Below are 19,829 nucleotides of genomic sequence, written 5' to 3'. Positions count from 1 at the left end.
TGACCTGCTGGGATGTCTGAACTTTGGACACTAGGATGAGAAGATTGTCCTCATGCACTTCCAGGAAATAGGCTTGGACAGTCTTCATATCGAGCAGGGCTCCTTTGAACTCCAATCATTGAACTGGATAGAGATGGGACTTGGGGTAGTTGATAATGAACCTTAGTAATTCTAGCACCCGAATAGTCATCCGCATGGAATACCGAGTTCCGTCCTCGGAGGTGCTCTTTACCATCCAATTGTTGAGATAAGGGAACACAAACTCCCAGTCTGCTTAGCGATGCTGCTTCTACCACTAGACACTTGGTAAAGACCTGGGACTGAAAGTGATGTGTTCCCAGCCGAAACTGAAGATATCCAGATACTTCCATGCCACCGGAAGTGTGTGCGTATGCATCCTTCAAGTCCAGAGAACATAGCCAATCGTTTTCTTGGATCATGGGAAAAAGGGTGCCCAGGGAAACCATCCTGAAATTTTCTCAGACTAGGAATTTGTTCAGAGCCCTTAGGTCTAGGATGGGACGCATCCCCCCTGGCTTTTTCTGCACAAGGAAGTACCTGGAATAGAATCCTTGCCCTTCTTCCCCTAGTGGAAGGGGTTCGACCACATGGGCCTTGAGAAGGGTGGAGAGTTCCTCTGTAAGTACCTGCCTGTGCTGAGAGCTGAAAGAATGGGCTCTCAGTGGACAATTTGGAGGGTTGGAAAGCAAATTGAGGGTGTATCTGAGCTGGACTATTTGAAGAACCCACCGGTCGAAGGTTATGAGAGGTCACCTTTGGTGAAAAGATTTTAACCTTCCCCCAACTGGTAAATCGTCTGGGATGGAAACTTTGATAGTGGCTATGCTCTGAAGGAGTCAGTCAAAAGCTCATCCCTCGCTTTTGCTGGGAAGCAGCAGGGGCCTTGGGTGCATGCTGTTGACGAGAACGAGCATGCTGGGGCTAGGCTTCAGCAGGCTGGCGAACCACAGGAGTGTACCTACACCTAGAATAGGAATAGAGGGCACTTCGTGACCTACCAAAATACCTCCTGGATGAGAAGGCAGTACCAGATGACGCCCGGCAGGAGAGATAAGACATAGCATCAATATGCTTCTTGATTTGGTCAGCGACCTCCTCAACCTTCTCTCTGAAAAGATTATCCCCCGGCAAGGATCATCCGTCATTATCTGCTGGACCAAATGGTCCAGGTCAGAAACACGGAGCCATGAGTCTGCACATTGTTATACCTTGGGCAGAGATTCTGGATGCCATGACAAAAGTGTCCTATTATTATTTGTTGCTTTTGTATCCCACATTTTCCCACCTATTTGCAGGCTCAATGTGGCTTACGTATTACTGTTAGCGGCGTTAGCCGATTCCGGTCTGAACACATGGTATGAATGAATACAAAGTGATGTGGTGGAATGAGGTACAAGTAGTGTTCATTGCGGTCTTTGGTTACATAGAGGCATATTTTCAAAGCACTTTGGGAGGCTAAGTTCCATAGGTTTCTATGGAACTTTGGGAGGCTAAGTGCTTTGAAAATGAGCCTGATTGTGTCACAAGTGTCCAGGTTTTTTATGTTGGGTTGGTGGGGATGCTCTTCTGAACAGTTCCATCTTTAGTGCTTTCCAGAAGTTTAGATGGTAAATCGTAGTTTTTACTACTTTTGGCAAAGCGTTCCATAGTTGTGCGCTTAAGTAGGAAAAGCTGGATGCATAGGTGGATTTGTACTTGAGTACCTAAGTGCTCCTGACTCAGAACTTGCGACACGCCTTCTGCTATTTGACCAACTGGCGAAAAGGCTTGGTCTACTCCGATAGGAGTGCATCGACCAAGTCCGGCAGCTGCCTCACCAAGTTCCGCAAGTACACACTCATGAACAGCTGGTATGACTGGATACGGGCGATGAACATAGCAGCCCGATACAGCTTTCTCGCAAAAGAGTCCATGGTTCTAGTTTCTCAGACTAGTTTCTAGTTTCTCAGTACTAGGCATAGTCCCTAGTACTCCTGGCTTTTTTTTTTTTTTTTGAGAGTGGCATCTACCACCATGGAGTCGTGGGGTAACAGACCTCACCAACCCAGATTCCCCGTGAATCCGATACTGGGTAACAATTTTCTTGGAGACCACAGGGACAAACAGAGGGGATGCCCAGTTCCGAAGGAGGACTGCCTTTAGTACCTTGTGGAGAGGAGCCGTCACTGCCTCCTTAGGAGGGGAGATCTAGTCCAGGACCACAAGCATCTTGGTCCTGAGCTCATCCTCCACTTCTACGGGGAACGGAATGGCCTCAGCCATTTCCCGTACAAAGAGGTGAATTAGAGGCTCTCAGGTGGAGACAGTCTCCTCTCAGCATTCCTCTCCACCTCAGAAGGGATCCCATAGGACTCATCTGAGGAAAAGTACCTGGGATCCTTTTCTGATTCCCATGAGCACCCCCTTCTTCAGTATCGGACAGCACTTCCCTCAGGGATATCCGAGACTGAGCCCACCTCGACATCGAAAACCCATGCCCTCGAGAAAGGTGTCAAGGAGCCGGCTCCTGCCGCAACTCCGGCGAAGCTTCCTCCACCGACGTTGAAGGGGTACTGGTCTGGATGGTTGTAGACACCAGGGCCAAAAGCAGTGCTGCTGTCAGGGGCCGTGCCGAGGGCCATGCAGGCCGAAGCGGAAGGCATGGTAGGTGCAAGCACTGGTGATATAGTACTGGTGAAATAGGTGAGCCCTGAGGAACTCCACATACATCCAAGAATTTAAAAGAAACTACCAAGTCATTTAAACTCTATAAGTTCTATATAATAAAAGAACCTGTAAACCATTTCCATTTTTTTCCAGTAATAAGAACTTAAGGTCTCCATCAGCAAGTCAATCAATCAACTCAAAAGCACCGGAAAGATGAAACTGCACGACTAACAGTGCTAACAAATGATCAAACTTCTGACACCAACATGCTCAATACTGTTTCTGTACTGTAGCCACATCTAAGCCCTGAATGAGAGCTGTGAATAATATAAAAAAATCAGTCAGTTATTCTTCAACTAGTCCCTCTATAAGCTTTATTAAAAAGGGAATGGATGCTGCTGGTTTGTCACATTATCCAAATTCATACTTGCATTTTTGGGAATCGGGCTAAGACAATATCACCTAGCAATTTGGGAAATTTGCCAGTACTAAAATTCTTCAATCCCAGACATAAACAGATTACGAAGTCTCCAGAAGCTTCCTTCATCAAAAGGTCAGGCAATTATCCAGACAACAGTGAGAAAATGAATATACGTTTTCATCACAGATCTGACATCTAATGAAGTTTAAAAAAAACAAACAAACAAAAAAAACATCCCAAGTTCCATCTGTTGGAATATCTGAATGCTGCATCCCAGAAGAATGAAAGATGACAGGAGTAAGGTTAACTGCCACAGATTTCAGAGTGCTTTGTATTTTTCCAGTGTACACTCTAACAACTTTCCTAATAAAAAAAAAAAAAAAAAAAATCCTTTCCAACTCTTCTGCACAAGGGACTATTCCTATTGTTATCCACCACTAACCAGTTGGTTTACTTGGGGGCCTAAGCGGTGTCAGGTGCTAACGTGCACCTAACTATATATATATATATATATATATATATATATAGTGCACTCCATTTAAGTGCACGTCGGATAAGCGCATGCTCTGTTTAACTGCATGCCGTACTTCGGTCCCGTTTTTGGCGCCATCAATTTCTATGGGGACAAACTTCTGTTTAGCGCACCACTGAAGTGCAAAATTCGCTTATATGCATGGTTTAAGCCCACTCCTCTGCAGGAAAGACTCCACATAAGCACACACAGAATATGGAAGCCAATTGGCACGTGACAAAGGGACAGTAAATTTGAAATCTCGTTGGTTAACTGCCACAGGCAGAATAAGCGAAAGAAAGTTGTTAGAGTGTACACTGGAGTCATCGTCATCATCGCTCAACTGTACGACTTCACTGGCTGAGCAAACAGAAGTTCTTAAAAAATTAGAAAACAAAGTCAAGCATCTATTGCTAAAGAATATGGTGTCAATCCCAGTCAAATTTCACGTATCTTGAAGCAGAAAGATCAGCTTCGATGTTTTACTTCCTGTAGTTTCAGCTTGTTTGAATGCAAGTGTTCCATCAGGAATCGCTCGCCAGTAGAGACCGTTTTTGTCAGCACTGAAAATGTCACGAGGTGCAAACTCATTCAAGATGGTAGGAAGAACTGAAACAACCCAATTTTCAGCACCAAAGTCATCAGCGTCTTGTTTTTCACCATGCTGTTTCTTGAATTTTATGTTGTTCCTCTCCTTCCATCTTTCCAACCATCCAACAGTGGCTTTGAATTCAGTTAGTCCAAGACTTTCAGCTAGCTGATTAGCTTTCTCCATAAGCAGTGGACCACTGACAGGAAACATCGATGATCCTCCTTTGCTGCAATATGGATGGGAGAAGTTGGAACCACTCATCACTGGAAAGAGTAAACAGTCCCGTTGCTTCAAGAATGTTAAGCGACTTCCTGTGTCATACGAGGCTAACGCAAATTCATGGATGACTGGGGAAATTTAGAAGCAGTGGCTAAAGAAGTTAGACAATAGAATGCGGGCACAAAAGCATAAGATTTTGTTGCTTTGTGATAATTGTGCTGCACACAGTGATGATGTCAGGCTAACGTCAAGGTGGTCTTCCTGCCACCAAACACTACCTCTCTGATCCAACCTATGGATCAGGGCATAATAACCAATTTCAAAAAACATTATCGGGCTATTGTGCTACGTCGTCTGATGAGCGTTATGGATGACAGACTGGCAAGGGTAAATGTGCTGTTGAACTGGCTCGTAATCTATCACTGTTGGATTCCCTATATATGCAGAAAGAAGCCTGGAATCATTGTTACACAGGCAACCATTGTGAACTGCTACAAGCGGGCAAGCTTTAAGGATGTGGAGAGGGACGAAACAGATGCAGCTGTTAAAAATGCGTCAGATGAACAGGTTATCGACCTCCCAGCCAGTGTTACTGAAGAGGAGTGTCATCACTACGTAGCTGTTGATTACGATCTACAAACAGCTGAAGACAGCACTGATGTCGAGATATGCGCCTACAAGCAGGCAACGGCTGATGATGAAACAGATGATGAAATGAGCAGCTAGGCACATGCTTATGAAATTCAACAACCTCCTGTCACTTTTGCAAGAGCGCTGGAGAGTCTCAACACAGCGCGGGCCTATCTGGAGGCCAGTGGATGTCAGTGCTATGACAGTTTTTACCGTCTGGCAGACGTAGTCTATGGAACTCACAGACACAATAGTGTACAGAGAACTATCACTGATTACTTCAAGTAAGCCTAACGTCAGTTAAAGGAGACTGTATACTGTACATATAATAAACAGTACTGTACATATGTTTATCAGATGTCAAGCTTCTTTGGGTCACAATAGTTAAGTGCACGCTCCGGTTAACTGAATGTATTTCTTTGGTCCCAGACCCTTGCACTTAAGCGGATTGCACTGTGTGTGTGTGCATATAAATTTTTTTTGAGGAGGCATGTCTGGGGAGTAAAGAATGGGTGTTCCTATGCTAATCAGTGTAGCTACAGTACCTTGCATTAATTGGTTAGCACAGGAGTATAGTGTGCAATCCCTTCTCACTTGCAAAATAGGTGGCAGTAACTGCAGTCATTTTTTTTTAAAGTTGCATGCTAATGGCAACATTAACACAAGGCCATTAATACAAACAAAAAAATGATAAAGACATTTTTACATCTGGGGTAAAAATGGCCTTAGCGTGTGGGAAAAAGGGCGTAAAACACTCAGGCCACTTTTTGCCACAGTTTAATAAAATGACTCCAATGATAGATGTTACTATGGAACTGTATTTAATACTGTTTCACAATCTAACAATGCTATTTATTAATCAAAACTATTTCAAAAACTACAATTAAACAGTAGTTTTCCCAAAATTTACACTGTATTTTTCTAACTTCCTCTTGCAAAAAAAAAAAAAAAAAAAATTAAAAGGACACATACACTACATAGAACTTACCATGTAAAAGTATGACAGGCAGCAACATATTGTCCAAAAGACAGATCCAGTTTTCACAGATTTTACCTGAAAAAATAAGTCAATCTGAAATTAGAGCTGCAAACATGATTAATTTAAAAAACAGGTGCCAGTACTGCAAAATATACTACAGCCAAAGTCAATATGATTACTCTTATGTAAATAAAATAACTAAGCGCTGATTATTTCTTCAGATATGATAACCCCCTGAAAAAAAAAAAAAAGCTAGTTAACAGCTGAACCTTACATGGGCTATACTATAATATTAGCATGATGTCTCTAAAGCAGTGGTTCCCAAACCTAGTCCTGGAAAAACCCCAGTCAGGTTTTCAGGATATCTACAATAAATACTCATGAGACAGATTTGTATGCATGCAAATCTCTCTCATGAATATCCATTGTGGATATCCTGAAAACCTGACAGGCTGGGGTGCTTCTAAGACCAGGTTTGGGCTGCTCTAAAGACTAGACTGCTTTTCATAACCTTAGCACACAAACACTATCTCTCTCACACTCTCTCATATATTTCATTCAAAATTTGATACCTTTAAATGAAGTAATTACCTAAAGACTGCATCCTAATGAAAATCTCACAACTAAGCCACATGATCCACCACAAACTTCACCTCTAGAGCACCTAAAGCTCTTGCAATCAAAATTCATGTCCCACTAGGTAGCACTGAAGTGGCTAGAAACCACATTCAGCTGAAATGAAGCCCTGATGTACCCAAATGGTATTTCTTATTTTATGTCTAGGTGAAGAACGCTTAGTTCAGAAGCCATAAGATATGGATGAATTATTTAACTATGAAGGTGTCATCTTCAGTGGGCAGTGGTCCTTTTATTTCTATTTATGTTTGCTCTCTATATTTTTTAAAACCAGATGCCCAAAAATTTAAGCTGTGAAGGGGACCATTTAAAATGGGCATCACCAATATTACAGAGTTGAATCATTTATTTTGTATTTAAAACAAATGTATAACCTACTTAAAACCTAAGCAGTTCACACCAAATATATACACAACAACAGAATCATCAAATACAATACACATATATCAAATAATGTATTCACTAGCATAATTTCTGATTTGTCTCAATTTATTTTGTAGCCTGAAAATTGGGAGAATAGGTTAACTGTTGACATTAATTCAGTAATGGAAGATAGGTTGTGATAGGAATAGAAGTAGGTCACCAGCATATGCTTAAAGTTTAATCAAAGAATTAGCAGTACCTATGCCCTTAATATTAATAAACCATCTTATAGTGATTAAAAGAGATTCTATTCTCAAATTAAAATGGAGAGGACAAAGAAGGCCTCTTTGTTCGATTCCTCTTGAGAGTTTAATTGGAGCAGTAAAACTGTTGTTGGTTTGAAATATATTAATTCTATCCAGCTGTAGAATGAATGTTGAACCATTTTATGACCTTCAAAAGATAACTTTATCTTTATGCTGACGACACCCAGCTTTATCTCTCCACACCAGAAATCACTGTGGAAACCCAGGCCAAGGAATCAGCCTGCTTATCCGACATTGCTGCCTGGATGTCCAACCGCCACCTGAAACTGAACATGGCCAAGACTGAACTTATTGTTTTCCCACCCAAACCCACTTCTCCTCTCCCTTCACTCTCTCTCTCAGTTGATAACACCCTCATCGTCCCCGTCTCATCTGCCCGCAACCTCGGTGTCATCTTCGACTTCTCCCTCTCCTTCTCTGCGCATATCCAGCAGATAGCCAAGACCTATCGCTTCTTCCTCTATAACATTAGCAAAATTCGCCCCTTCCTCTCCGAGCACACCACCCGAACTCTCATCCACTCTCTCATTACCTCTCGCCTTGACTACTGCAACCTACTCCTCACCGGCCTCCCACTTAGCCATCTATCCCCCCTTCAGTCCATTCAGAACTCTGCCACACGTCTTATCTTCCGCCTTAACAGATATACTCATATCACCCCTCTCCTCAAGTCACTTCACTGGCTTCCGATCAGATACCGAATACAGTTCAAGCTTCTCCTACTCACCTAAAAATGCACTCGATCTGCAGCCCCTCCTTACCTCTCTACCCTCATCTCCCCTTACGTCCCTACCCGTAACCTCCGCTCTCAAGACAAATCCCTCCTTTCAGTACCCTTCTCCACCACCGCCAACTCTAGGCTTCGCCCTTTCTGCCTCGCCTCTCCCCATGCTTGGAACAAACTCCCTGATCCCATACGCCGGGCCCCCTCCCTACCCATCTTCAAATCATTGCTCAAAGCCCACCTCTTCAATATCGCCTTCGGCACCTAATCACTACATCTCTTCTCAGGAAATCTCATCTACCCCAACTTGACATTTCGTCCTTTAGATTGTAAGCTCTTCTGAGCAGGGACCGTCCTTATTCGTTAATTTGTACAGCGCTGCGTAACCCTAGTAGCGCTCTAGAAATGTTAAGTAGTAGTAGTAGTGATGGAACTGAATGAGACTTTCAGCACTGACAGCACTACTACTGACTCTTGAAGTTTATATACTATATAATTAAAGTTGTAGAGTTTCAGACTGTCTCTTATAAGGTGCCCTTTCATGAAGCCCACTTGATTTTTGTGTTAGTTAATCAAGTGTCCAGAATTTTAGTTAAAATTTTAGTCACTATTAAGTAAATAAATTGTTCTATAATTCTGAACTTTAATGAAATCACAACCGGCTTTGGGACTTTAGCTTCTGTAAAATTAGGTTGCTTTTTATTTATTTATTTTAGATTTTGCTCACACCTTTTTCAGTAGTAGCTCAAGGTGAGTTACATTCAGGTACTCTGGATATTTCTCTGTCCCAGGAGAGCTCACAATCTAAGTTTGTACCTGAGGCAATGGAGGATTAAGTGACTTGCCCAAGTTCACAAGGAGCAGCAGTGGGATTTGAACCGGCCACCTCTGGATTTCAAGACTGGTGCTCTAACCACTAGGCCACTCCTCCATTCCTTTTAGTATTAAGATATAGGTAAGTAAAAAGTTATTATAAATTGGGGACAAAGAGGCCCTTATACCAGGCTGTAGTAAGCACTAGCATAAACCCAATCTGCGCACGCAAACCGCATGCTAAAATTTTTTTTTTTTGCCGAGGGAGCGTGTCTGGGAGGGTAGAGTGAGGGCGTTTCTCTGTTAATTAGCACATGTACATTATCCCACGCTGATTATGACACGAGTCCTTACCACCTACAAAATAGGTGCTGGAAAGTGCTCACGCACTAATTTTTTTAAACGGCTGTGTCAATGGCAACATTAGCAAATGGTAAAGATGTACCAAGGCTATTTTTTAACCACAACTTAGTAAAAAGGTCCCAAGTTTTCCTAAAAAAAATTGTAAAATTCCAAAGTAAACCAATCCAGGCCTGGAGCTTTATCGCCAGGTAGTGAATTAATTTTGAAAAAAAAATTTCAGATATGACAGCCTACGCCAATTTGATTGGGAGAGTGTTTTGAGTACTTCTCAACTTCAGAATTCTTGTTTATACATTCTGATTGTCAGTAAAAGAGAGGCAATAAAAATTGCAGAGAACAAATGGGGCAGTAGGCCAACTCAAGAAGGCTCAAATGAAATTTTATTAGAACTTTCAAGACAAAAGGTGGTTTCAGATATATATACCCAGACTAACTACTAAAACAGCACAACATGTTTCGGCGTCACAGCACCTGCATCATCATCATATATACCATGGCATAGTAAAAGGGCCCTTTAAAGGATTCCATTATTGATCTCATTAAAAATAGAGTGCCAAGGAAAATATTTATGAGAATCTGAATAAATTACCAGGCAGCGAACACACTTAAGTTCTTAGCTCTGTAGCACTTCTCTATTATACATTAAGCAGAAAATGAGAGAAATCACATTTCGAAAACGTCTGAAACAACCACATTTTGAGGCACTTTGACTTTAAATTAGCAGTCAGTGTACATAAACGCTCTCGGTTTTATAGGACTGCTCTTTGTATATATTAAGTGGTAGAACAGTGCATAATGAAAAAAAAATCACATTTCATGTAAAATCCTCAAACACTATTTTTATAATTCTAAACCCCTGTTTGCTAAGCCCCATGGCAATGAAGACAAAACCCAAAGTGAAATGGCTACGTCAGAATTAGCGCACTGGCATCTGCTAGCGTGGGGTTAGTAAACGGGGAGTGGGGGCAGGGTAAATGTCCTGGGCAGCACAAAACAAAAAATGTTTGCATTCTTGACTTAAAATACCACTTAAAACAAGATGAAAGTAAAACAATTTATGAAGACAGCGTTTTTACCTGAAAGTAAGCTTTTGCAGCATTTAGCAGTGTGCCAAATTGAATACCGAGACCATTTAGTAATACTGCCATTATAAATACCGTGTTCCCATGAAAAACTATGACATTGCTAAAAATAAAAATCTAAAATAACACTAAAAACATCTTTAAAAAAAAAGTTTTCTTTAAGAAAAAAAAGGAGGAATACTATTTTAAAAATATAATCACTTGTTCTAAAACAAAGAATAAAAATAAATGAATACAAATAGGTGTATATATACAATCAAATTGTCAACACATAAAAGGCAATATTTGATCTAGACTACAGGATTAGACTACATAGAATATATATCAAAATCATAAAATTATTTCTCTAGGTAATAAATCTCAAAGTGATTAAATCTCAACATAATAGAAAGACAGATTACTTAAGACCTGAAAATTGTACAGTACTGAACAAAATGTGTTGCTCTTCCTTTACAAGATGTTGGTTGAAATCACCTCATCTCCATACTGGTAAAAGCTTGTGTAATACACAAAGCTTTAATACTTTGAAGAATTTAAATTATCTGTAAATTCTACTAGCTTTTTTTTTTTTATCTCCTATATATACTGGCCTGTTTTCTGAATAAAGATTTTATGTCCAGGTGTTTTACTAATAATTTTGTTACACATAAATTTGGTTTGAATTAGTTTTATTACTGTGGGGTTTTTTTTCTTTTTGTTACTACAGAATTGTAGCTCAGGAATATGTTTTTCTATTCTTTTAAATTCTGGTTATTTTCTTCCCAGGAAAGAAAACTAATTACTTCTCCTCTGAGGGTTGCTCTGAACGTTTCTCAAAGAAGTCTTGATTATCGAGGCGATTTGAAATAATTATTTTGTCAATGTTTCTATTCTATTAATAAAATCAAAGTCAATACGGGAAGAATATCACAATTTAAACCATTGAGAATTAGGCATTTATAAATTAAATAAATAAATAATATTCTCAAGAAGGAATCATGGGGTGCAGAGTAGTGTGTATGATGTATGATACATGATACCAATGAAAATTTGGTATCTTATTTGTAAATTGGTTTGATTCTTAATAAAAAGATGTTTAAAAAAAATCCTGACTCATGTATATTAAGTACTGATAATATTCTGCTTCCAATAGTTATTGCTCTCTAGGATAGAGTCAGAGTTCCAGTTTTGACAGTATTGAAAATCTAACAGTGATATTTATTTTATTTATGATATTTATACCCCACATTATTCCAAACTAGCTCGGGTCATAGGAGCCAACTTTTCAAAATTATTAGGGGTGCTAAGCCCAGTAGAAATAACCCCTCCCTGGACACATACAAGGAATTTTCTCAATATTGGGGGTGCTCAAGCACCCACAGAGTTGGCTCCTTTGGCTAGGGTTCAACGTGCCCTACAAGCAATAAACAGCACTAACAATAAAAGGTTAATATTAAGCATAGATTATTAATATTAGAGAAGCATTGAAGACAGATATCGTTAACAGTTGAATCATATTTTGTTGTTATTAAAAGCAGTGCATATCAAGAATTTTTTCAGCAGTTTCTGGAATGACATATAGAGGTATATTTTCAAAGCACTTAGACTAAGTTAACTCCAATTGGGAGATGCCAGAGAAACACCCTTCTGCAAATTGGCTGACCGGAGCCACCACGCGAGACTGTCCCTGGTCCGGCTCGACCAAGGAAGGCGTCGTTGATAATCCAGCAATTTCCTCAAAAGGAAATTCTGAAGAGGCCACATGTGAGCCCTTGCCCATAGAATGACCTCCAAGGTTGTCGTCATGGAACCGAGGAGCTAAACATAGTCCCACACTGGGGGAGTGCGACGACTCAATAAGGTCCGTACCTGAGAAAGCAATTTGATCCTTTGCCCCTCGGGGAGAAACACCTTCCCCCGCTTCGTATCGAATTGCACTCCAAGATACTCCAGACTCTGAATAGGAACCAGATGACTTGTCCATATTGATCACCCAACCTAAGGATTGCAACACCGCAATCACTCGATCGGTGACCACTCGACTCTCCTCTGCTGTCGTCGCCCGAATCAGCCAGTCAAGATATGGATGCACTCGAATCCCCTCCTTCTGCAGGAACGCCGCCACCACCACCACGACCTTGGAAAAAGTGCATGGGGAAGTGGCCATTCTGAAAGGAAGGGCCCAAAACTGGAAGTGCTGACCCAGCACCGCAAATCTGAGAAATCTCTGATGGGGCTGCCAAATGGGAATATGCAGGTAAGCTTTCCTCAAATCAAGAGCCGTCAAAAACTCGCCAGGTTGAACAGCAACAATAACTGCCCTTAATGTCTCCATGCGGAAGTGACGAACCCGCAAAACCTGGTTTACTTTTCTAAGATTGAGAATAGGCTGAAAAGCCCCTCCCTTCTGTGGAACCACAAAGAAGATGGAGTACCAACCTGTGCGCCTTTCGAGAGGGGGAACAGGCACGATAGCCCCTATCCTTAGCAGGTCTTGCAAACACTGCAGAACTGCTGTCCTCTTGGCCCGCGATACACAGCAGGACTCCAGAAAAAAAGTCTGCGACGGGAGAGAAGAATTCTAGCTTGTAACTTTCTCGCAGCACAGAGGACCCACTAGTCCTAAGTAATTCTGGCCCAATCTGGAAGAAACAGAGAAAGCCGACTACCGATCTGCTCTCCTCCCAAGTGGACCTGAATCCCATCATTGGGAGGCCCGAGAAGGAGCCCCATGACAAGAGGGGGGTCCAGCCGGACGCTTCTCGTTGTGAAAGGAAGAACGCTGCCCAAAACGAGGATGCTAAAAGGCTGCGTTGGACCGCTCCGAGCGATACCGGCAAGTCTCTCTGAAACGTGACCTCGAGGCTCCTTTCTAGGTCTTGCCCAAAAAGCAATTTCCCTCGGAAAGGCAATTTAATGAGCCGTTGCTTAGAGGCCATATCTGCGGCCCAATGACGGAGCCACAGAAGACGCCAAGAGGAAACGGTCAAGGCCATGAGTTTGGCCGAAGCACAGACCAAATCATACAAGGCATCCCCCAAGTACGCCAGCCCAAGAGTGGAGGAGTGGCCTACTGGTTAGGGTGGTGGACTTGTGGTCCTGGGAAACTGAGGAACTGAGTTCGATTCCCACTTCAGGCACAGGCAGCTCATTGTGACTCTGGTCAAGTCACTTAACCCTCCATTGCCCCATGTAAGCCGCATTCAGCCTGCCATGAGTGGGAAAGTGCGGGTTACAAATGTAACAAAAATATATATCCATCAGCGACATCTGAGGAGTTCCCAGCATATCACACTCCAAAATCGAATCCATGACAGAATGTAGCCAACAGACAAGCTTTAGCCGCATAAGAACTACAAACAGAAGCTTGAAGTATCAAAGCGGCCACCTCAAAGGCACGATTTAAAGAGTTGTCTAGCCATCTGTCTTGCATATCCTTAAGTGCCACACCACCTTCCACTGGAAGAGAAATCTTCTTAGTGACTGCTGTCACCAGGGCATCTACCCTAGGTAGAGCAAAATGTTCTAAACGGTCCGCTGAAACTGGATACAGCCTGGCCATAGCCCTGGCTACTTTCAGCCCCCCATCCAGATCTGCCCACTAGGCTGAAATCAACTCTTCAATAGCTTCATGTACCAGAAAGGCCTTAGAAGGTCGTCTGGTACTAGCCATCTTGGGGTTGACCGCCTGAGAAGCCGCAACCTCAGGGTCTTCTATATTCAGGGCTTCCAGTGCCTGGGAGATAAAGGAGGACAACTCCTCCTTATGGAAAAGCCTCACGGCGGAAGAGTCTTCCGGTTGGCCTCTACCCCCGTCTGCTCCAAGAGAGCCACCACGGAGGAAGCTGCAAGCGACCCTATGCAGGACCCCTCCTCAGACCCCAAAGAAAGCCTAGGCTTTTTAAGGGAGGAGAAATCCTCTGGGGAAAAACCCAAAATCTCTTGGTTACCACCAGACTCCCTGAGAGAATCAAAGGCCGAAGCTGTCGCAGCAGCGTGAGGGGCGGCAAGGCCTTTTTCAACAAAAACGCCTGATGGAGAAGCAAAATAAACTCTGGGAAAAACCCCTCCCCCGCAAGAACCTCATTTTCCCTTCCTTGTCATCAAGCAGATGAATCCATTACGAGTGGGATGTATCAAAGCAATCCCTAGATAGGGTGGGAACAAGCTACACCACGCACCAGCACTTGTGCTCCAAAATTTGTGTCTCTCCTAGCAGCCACATCCAGCCTGTAAAGTCAGGCAAAAGAGAGCTTAGAAGCCCATGTCGCTGCACTGCATATCTCTTGAAGAGAGAGTGCTCCAGTTTCAGCCCAGGAAGAGGAAATCGCTCTTGTGGAATGTGCCTTAAAGGTTTCAGGCGGAGGCCGGCCAGACAGCAAATATGCTGAAAAAAATAGCTTCTTTGAGCCAACGGGCTATAGTGGCCTTAGACATTGGAGACCCTCTGCGCGGACCTGACAATAGAACAAAAAGATGGACAGAGGTCCTGAAGGCATTTGACATGCGCAGATATAGCAACAGAGCCCTTCGCACATCCAGAAGGTGCAACTGCCCAAATGATTCTAGAAATTCCTTTTTAGAAAAGGAAGGCAGAAAAATAGGCTGGTTTAGGTGAAACGCTGAAACCACCTTTGGCATGAAGGAAGGCACTGTACGTACCATAACTCTGGACTCTGAAAATTGCAGAAATGGGTCTCGACAGGACAGTGCCTGGAGCTCAGATACCCGTCTTGCCGACGTAATGGCCACCAAAAAGACCGTTTTTAAGGTCACATCCTTCTCCGAAGCTCGCCTAAGCGGCTCGAAGGGTGAACACTGAAGGGCCTTTAAAACTAACCCCAGGTTCCAGGCCGGACAGGGAGCCCGCACGGGAGGACGGAGCCGAAGCACCCCTCTGAGAAACCGTGTCACATCCGGGCAAGCAGCCAGAGAGAGGCCAGCGACCTTCCCTCGAAAACATGCTAAGGCTGCCACTTGTACACGCAGGGAATTATAGGCCAAGCCTTTTTGTAAACCATCCTGCAAAAAGTCAAGTATCGGCGAGACAGAAGCCCACATGGGTGTGATCGCTTAAGAAGCACACCAAGCCTCAAATTGGCGCCAAATCCTGGCATAAGCCACGGAAGTGGAACGCTTGCGGGCCTGTAGGAGAGTGGAAATGACTTTACTGGAATAGCCCTTGTCTCTCAATTGCGCCCTCTCAATAGCCGTAAGACCAAAGCGGCAAGCGTCCTCCATGGTAACCGAGCCCTGCGACAACAGATTCGGTACCAGAGGTAAAGGCCAGGGAGCCTCCACCAGCATCCGCCGAAGGTCCGCATACCACGGCCTCCTGGGCCAATCCGGGGTGATGAGAACCACCTCTCCTTGATGTAGCCGAATCCGCAGGTGAGCTCGCCCTATCAAGGGCCACGGAGGGAACACATACAGGAGGCCCTAAGGCCAGGGTTGAGCCAGGGCATCCAACCCCGCCGAGCGAGGATCTCTCTGTCTGCTGTAAAAGCACGGGACTTTGGCATTTGCACTTGAAGCCATAAGATCTGCTACGGGCGTCCCCCATTTGGCACAGATCTGCAGGAATACTTCATCTGCAAGTTCCCACTTCGTTGGGTCGATTTGATTCCTGCTTAGATAATCGGCTTGCACGTTGCTCTGACCTGCAATGTGAGCTGCTGACAGAAACTGCAGATGTAGCTCGGCCCAGTGGCATATCTGAACGGCCTCTGCGGCCAGTGCTTGACACTGAGTGCCACCTTGTCGATTTATGTAGGCCACTGCTGTCGTGTTGTCCGACAGAACTCTGACAGCCAATCCTTCCAGGGTCAATTGAAAGGCCAGAAGCGCCTGGAAAATTGCTTTCAACTCCAAGCGATTGATGGCCCATGCCGACTCCTCGGGTGTCCAGAGACCCTGGGGATGCCTTCCCCGGCAATGTGCACCCCAGCCCTTCAGGCTGGCATCTGTTACCACCAGGCACCAATCGGGGAGCGCTAGCAGCATTCCTCGCCGCAGCATGCTGGCTGAGAGCCACCACTCCATACTGAGTCGGGACGCAGGGAGCCACGTGAGTCTGCATTGATAATCCAGAGATATTGGAGACCATCGTTGAAGCAGGGAGCACTGCAGAGGTCTCAGGTGCGCTCTCACCCAAGGCACCACTTCCAAAGTGGCCGTCATCGACCCCAACAGCTGGACAATGTCCCAAGCTCGCGGGCAAGGCATCCTCAGCAGCAGACGGACCTGGTTCTGAAGCTTGCACCGCCTTTGCTCGGGTAGAAAGACATACCCTGAGGCTGTGTCGAACCAGACCCCCAAATATTCTAGAGATTGAAAGGGGGTCAGGTGACTTTTGGCTAAATTGACGACCCAACTCAGAGATTGCAGTACTGAGACCACTCTGGCTGTAACATGACGACTCTCTTCTGCAGAGTCCGCTCTGATGAGCCAGTTGTCTAGGTACAGGGGAACCGGATACCCTCTTGCCTGAGAAAGGCAGCTACTACCACCATTACTTTTGAAAAGGTTCGGGGAGCTGTGGCGAGGCCAAAACGCAAGGCCCGAAACTGGAAATGTTTTCCCATCACCGCAAAACGCAGAAACCTCTGGTGCGGGAGCCAAATTGGTATTTGCAAGTAAGTTTCTTTCAGGTCCAGAGATGTGAGAAACTCTCCTGGCTGTACCACCGCAATGACGGAGCGCAGGGTTTCCATGTAAAAATGCTGCACTCTCAGAGACTTGTTGACTTCTTTTAAGTCTAGGATAGGCTGAAAAGACCCTCCTTTTCGCGGCACCACAAAGTAAATGGAGTACCGGCCAGCCAAGCTCGGCGGTAGGCACCGAGCACACCGCCCCAGGTGAATCAAGCCTTGTAAGGTCTCCTCTACCGCCGCCCGTTTGGCGGCAGAACTGCATCGGGACTCCACAAACACGTCTCTTATCGGGGCATTGAATTATATTCTGTAGCCATCTCTGATCAGGTCCAAGACCCACTGATCTGAGGAAATCTTGGCCCACTCCTCGTGAAAGAGGGAAAGTCATCCTCCTATAACAGGGAGCGTGGAGAGGGCCGGCGCACCATCATTGAGAGGGTCACCCTTGAACTCCAGGTCTTGAGCCAGCTGCTGCGGAATGCTTGTCAGAGCGAAAGGAGTTCCTCTGCTGAAAACGGGCACGAGAAGTGAACCCAGCAGAATGCCCCAGGCGGTACCTTCGAGCTTCTCTGAAGCGAGGTCTGTAAGAGGAGGGAACCGCCTGACCCTTGGAGGAAGGCCGCGGCCTGTCCTCGGGTAAGCGCTGGGGTTTAGCATCCCCCAGGCCTTTAACAATGTTCTCCAACTCCTCAACAAATAGGAGAAGGCCTCGATAGGGCAACTTCACCAACCTTTGCTTAGAGGCCATGTCAGCCGCCCAATGCAGTAGCCACAACAGGCGGCAAGCCGCCTAGCCGAAGCTCTGACCAGATCATAAAGGGCGTCAGCCAAGAAAGACAAGGCCGATTCCATCCGCGGTGCCACCTCCGCAAGGGGCTACGCTCCATCTCCGGGCTGTTCCACTGCCTGTTGTAACCAAGCAAGGCAGGCTCGGGCAGCGTAACAGCTGCATGCAGACGCCTGTAAGGATAGGCCTGAAATCTTAAAGGACCGTTTTATAGCTGATTCAAGGTGTCGGTCCTGCATGTCCTTCAGGCCAACTCCTCCTTCAACCGGGAGGGTAGTTCTCTTTGTCACAGCTATGACTAGGGCATCCACTTTAGGCACAGCTAGGCACACCAAATTCTCCTCACTTAGAGGGTATAATTTCCCTATAGCACTGGCAACTTTCAAAGGCCCCTCGGGGTCAGCCCATGGAGCTGAAATAAGCTCTTGGATGGAGTCATGCAAAGGAAAGGCTCAAGCAGGCTTCTTAGTACTTGTCATCCTCGGATTAGCAGAGGAGAGCTCAGCACTCACAGGATCTTCGATAGAGAGGACCTGCAGTGCATTAGAAATCAGCGCTGGCAGCTCATTGCGGTGGAAAATCCTCACCACAGAAGGATCATCTGGATCCAGTGGCAATCCTGCACCTTCCTCTGGCTCTCCAGACCATGAGGGCCTGCCAGACCCCTCAGACTCCTCACATCCAGACCACGGGGGGGGGGGGGGGGGGGGGGGGGGGGGTGCACCACTCTCTGAAGGGGAATCCACCCTTCTGCACTTGTCCTGCGGCCATCTGTCAGGGGAAAACGCACCTGACGGTAATTCAAGGCCGGGCTCTACTGGAGGGGACATAGGCAGCTGGGCCGATTGAGACCCCTGTGGGAGAGCTCTTTTTAACATAAATGCTTTATGCAGAAGCAAAACAAATTCAGGGGAGAATGGCTCACCCTGGCCTCCCGGTTCCAGTCCGGGGGAAATGGCTCTCATATTAGCCTCCATTCGAGGCTCCCCTCCAGGCTCACACCCCTCCGCCTCAGCGGGGGTCGCGCCATGCTGTTCCAAAATGGTGCCCGCTGCCAGCTCCACAGAGCGGGAAGAAACCTCGCTCGCCATGCTCGGGCCGGCTCTGACATCAGAAAAGCACGATTTACAGAGCCCTGCTGCTGATCTGCGCTTGCCACAATGGGAACAGCGCTTTACAACCTCCGCAGCCATCGCCAAAAACGGCAGGAAATTCAAAGTGGCAGATTCGCGCCAAAATCGCCCCGAACGCGGGCCCACCCCAGAGGAGCTTCAAAATGCTCTTACCTCTCCGGATCGAGTCGACAGAGCTCCGATCTGCTGCACAAACTGAAGGAAAGCCTCTTTTATTGGATCGCAGCGCCACAGCGCAAAGCGACTTTTTTTTTGTTTTTTGACGCTGTGAGGAAAGTTAGAGGCAACAGCGCAAGAGGCAACTTTTTCCACTCCGGAGGATCAGTAGAGTGGGAAAGGCAGTGAAAGGGCAAACCTATGTGCCTGCATCCACAGCGTGGGCAAAGACAGGGACAGGGCTTGCCTATGTGTCTACATCCACATCGGGGGCCAGGTAAGGCAGGGAAAGGGCGTACCTATGTGCCTTTAAAGTGGGCATCAGCCACAACACCCCTGCTACAACTGGCAACAGCACAGGAGCCACCCCATGCAGATTTCTGAAACAGCTTGAACAAGCTGTGTCCACCCTGCTGGGGAGATAGAGAATACTGAAGAGGCAGATGGAGCTAGCTGGCCATGAGGCACTATGGTTTTTCAGTGCTCTCTATCTCCCCCTGCTGGCTGATGGACACAACCCACTCATAATGGATTCATCTGCTTGATGACAAGGAAACAGATTCCTAAAGTCTAACTCTTTCTTGTCCTGGTCCAAGGAAGGATTTGTGCGAGGGCTAAAAGCTCAGCACAGCATTTATTACTGTTTGAACTTTAGAATAAAGTGAGACAAAGTGCTGGAGAGTTTATTGTACAGATAGGGAGACTATTTGTCCAGGTTTCTTGTGACATCACTTAGAGGAAAGGGGGATATTTTTCTTAGTTGCAAACAGTCTGTGTTACTTGATAAGAGCGCCG

At 45.4% G+C, this 19,829-nt stretch overlaps 1 protein-coding gene across 1 annotated transcript in view; it reads right to left on the bottom strand.

The window, feature by feature from the left end:
• The window catches only part of STT3B (STT3 oligosaccharyltransferase complex catalytic subunit B), a 284,604-nt gene that overhangs the window by 157,870 nt on the left and 106,905 nt on the right, over positions 1 to 19,829 (bottom strand). The window contains exon 4 of the mRNA XM_030205953.1: positions 6,029 to 6,094. Within this exon, the coding sequence (XP_030061813.1) occupies positions 6,029 to 6,094 (66 nt within the window). The remainder of the gene's footprint in view (positions 1 to 6,028; positions 6,095 to 19,829) is intronic.

Source organism: Microcaecilia unicolor, chromosome 1 (assembly GCF_901765095.1).
Source record: "Microcaecilia unicolor chromosome 1, aMicUni1.1, whole genome shotgun sequence".
Classification (NCBI taxonomy): Eukaryota; Metazoa; Chordata; class Amphibia; order Gymnophiona; family Siphonopidae; genus Microcaecilia; species Microcaecilia unicolor.
Note: the sequence above shows the minus strand (reverse complement) of the source record. Positions and strands in the feature narration are given on the sequence as shown.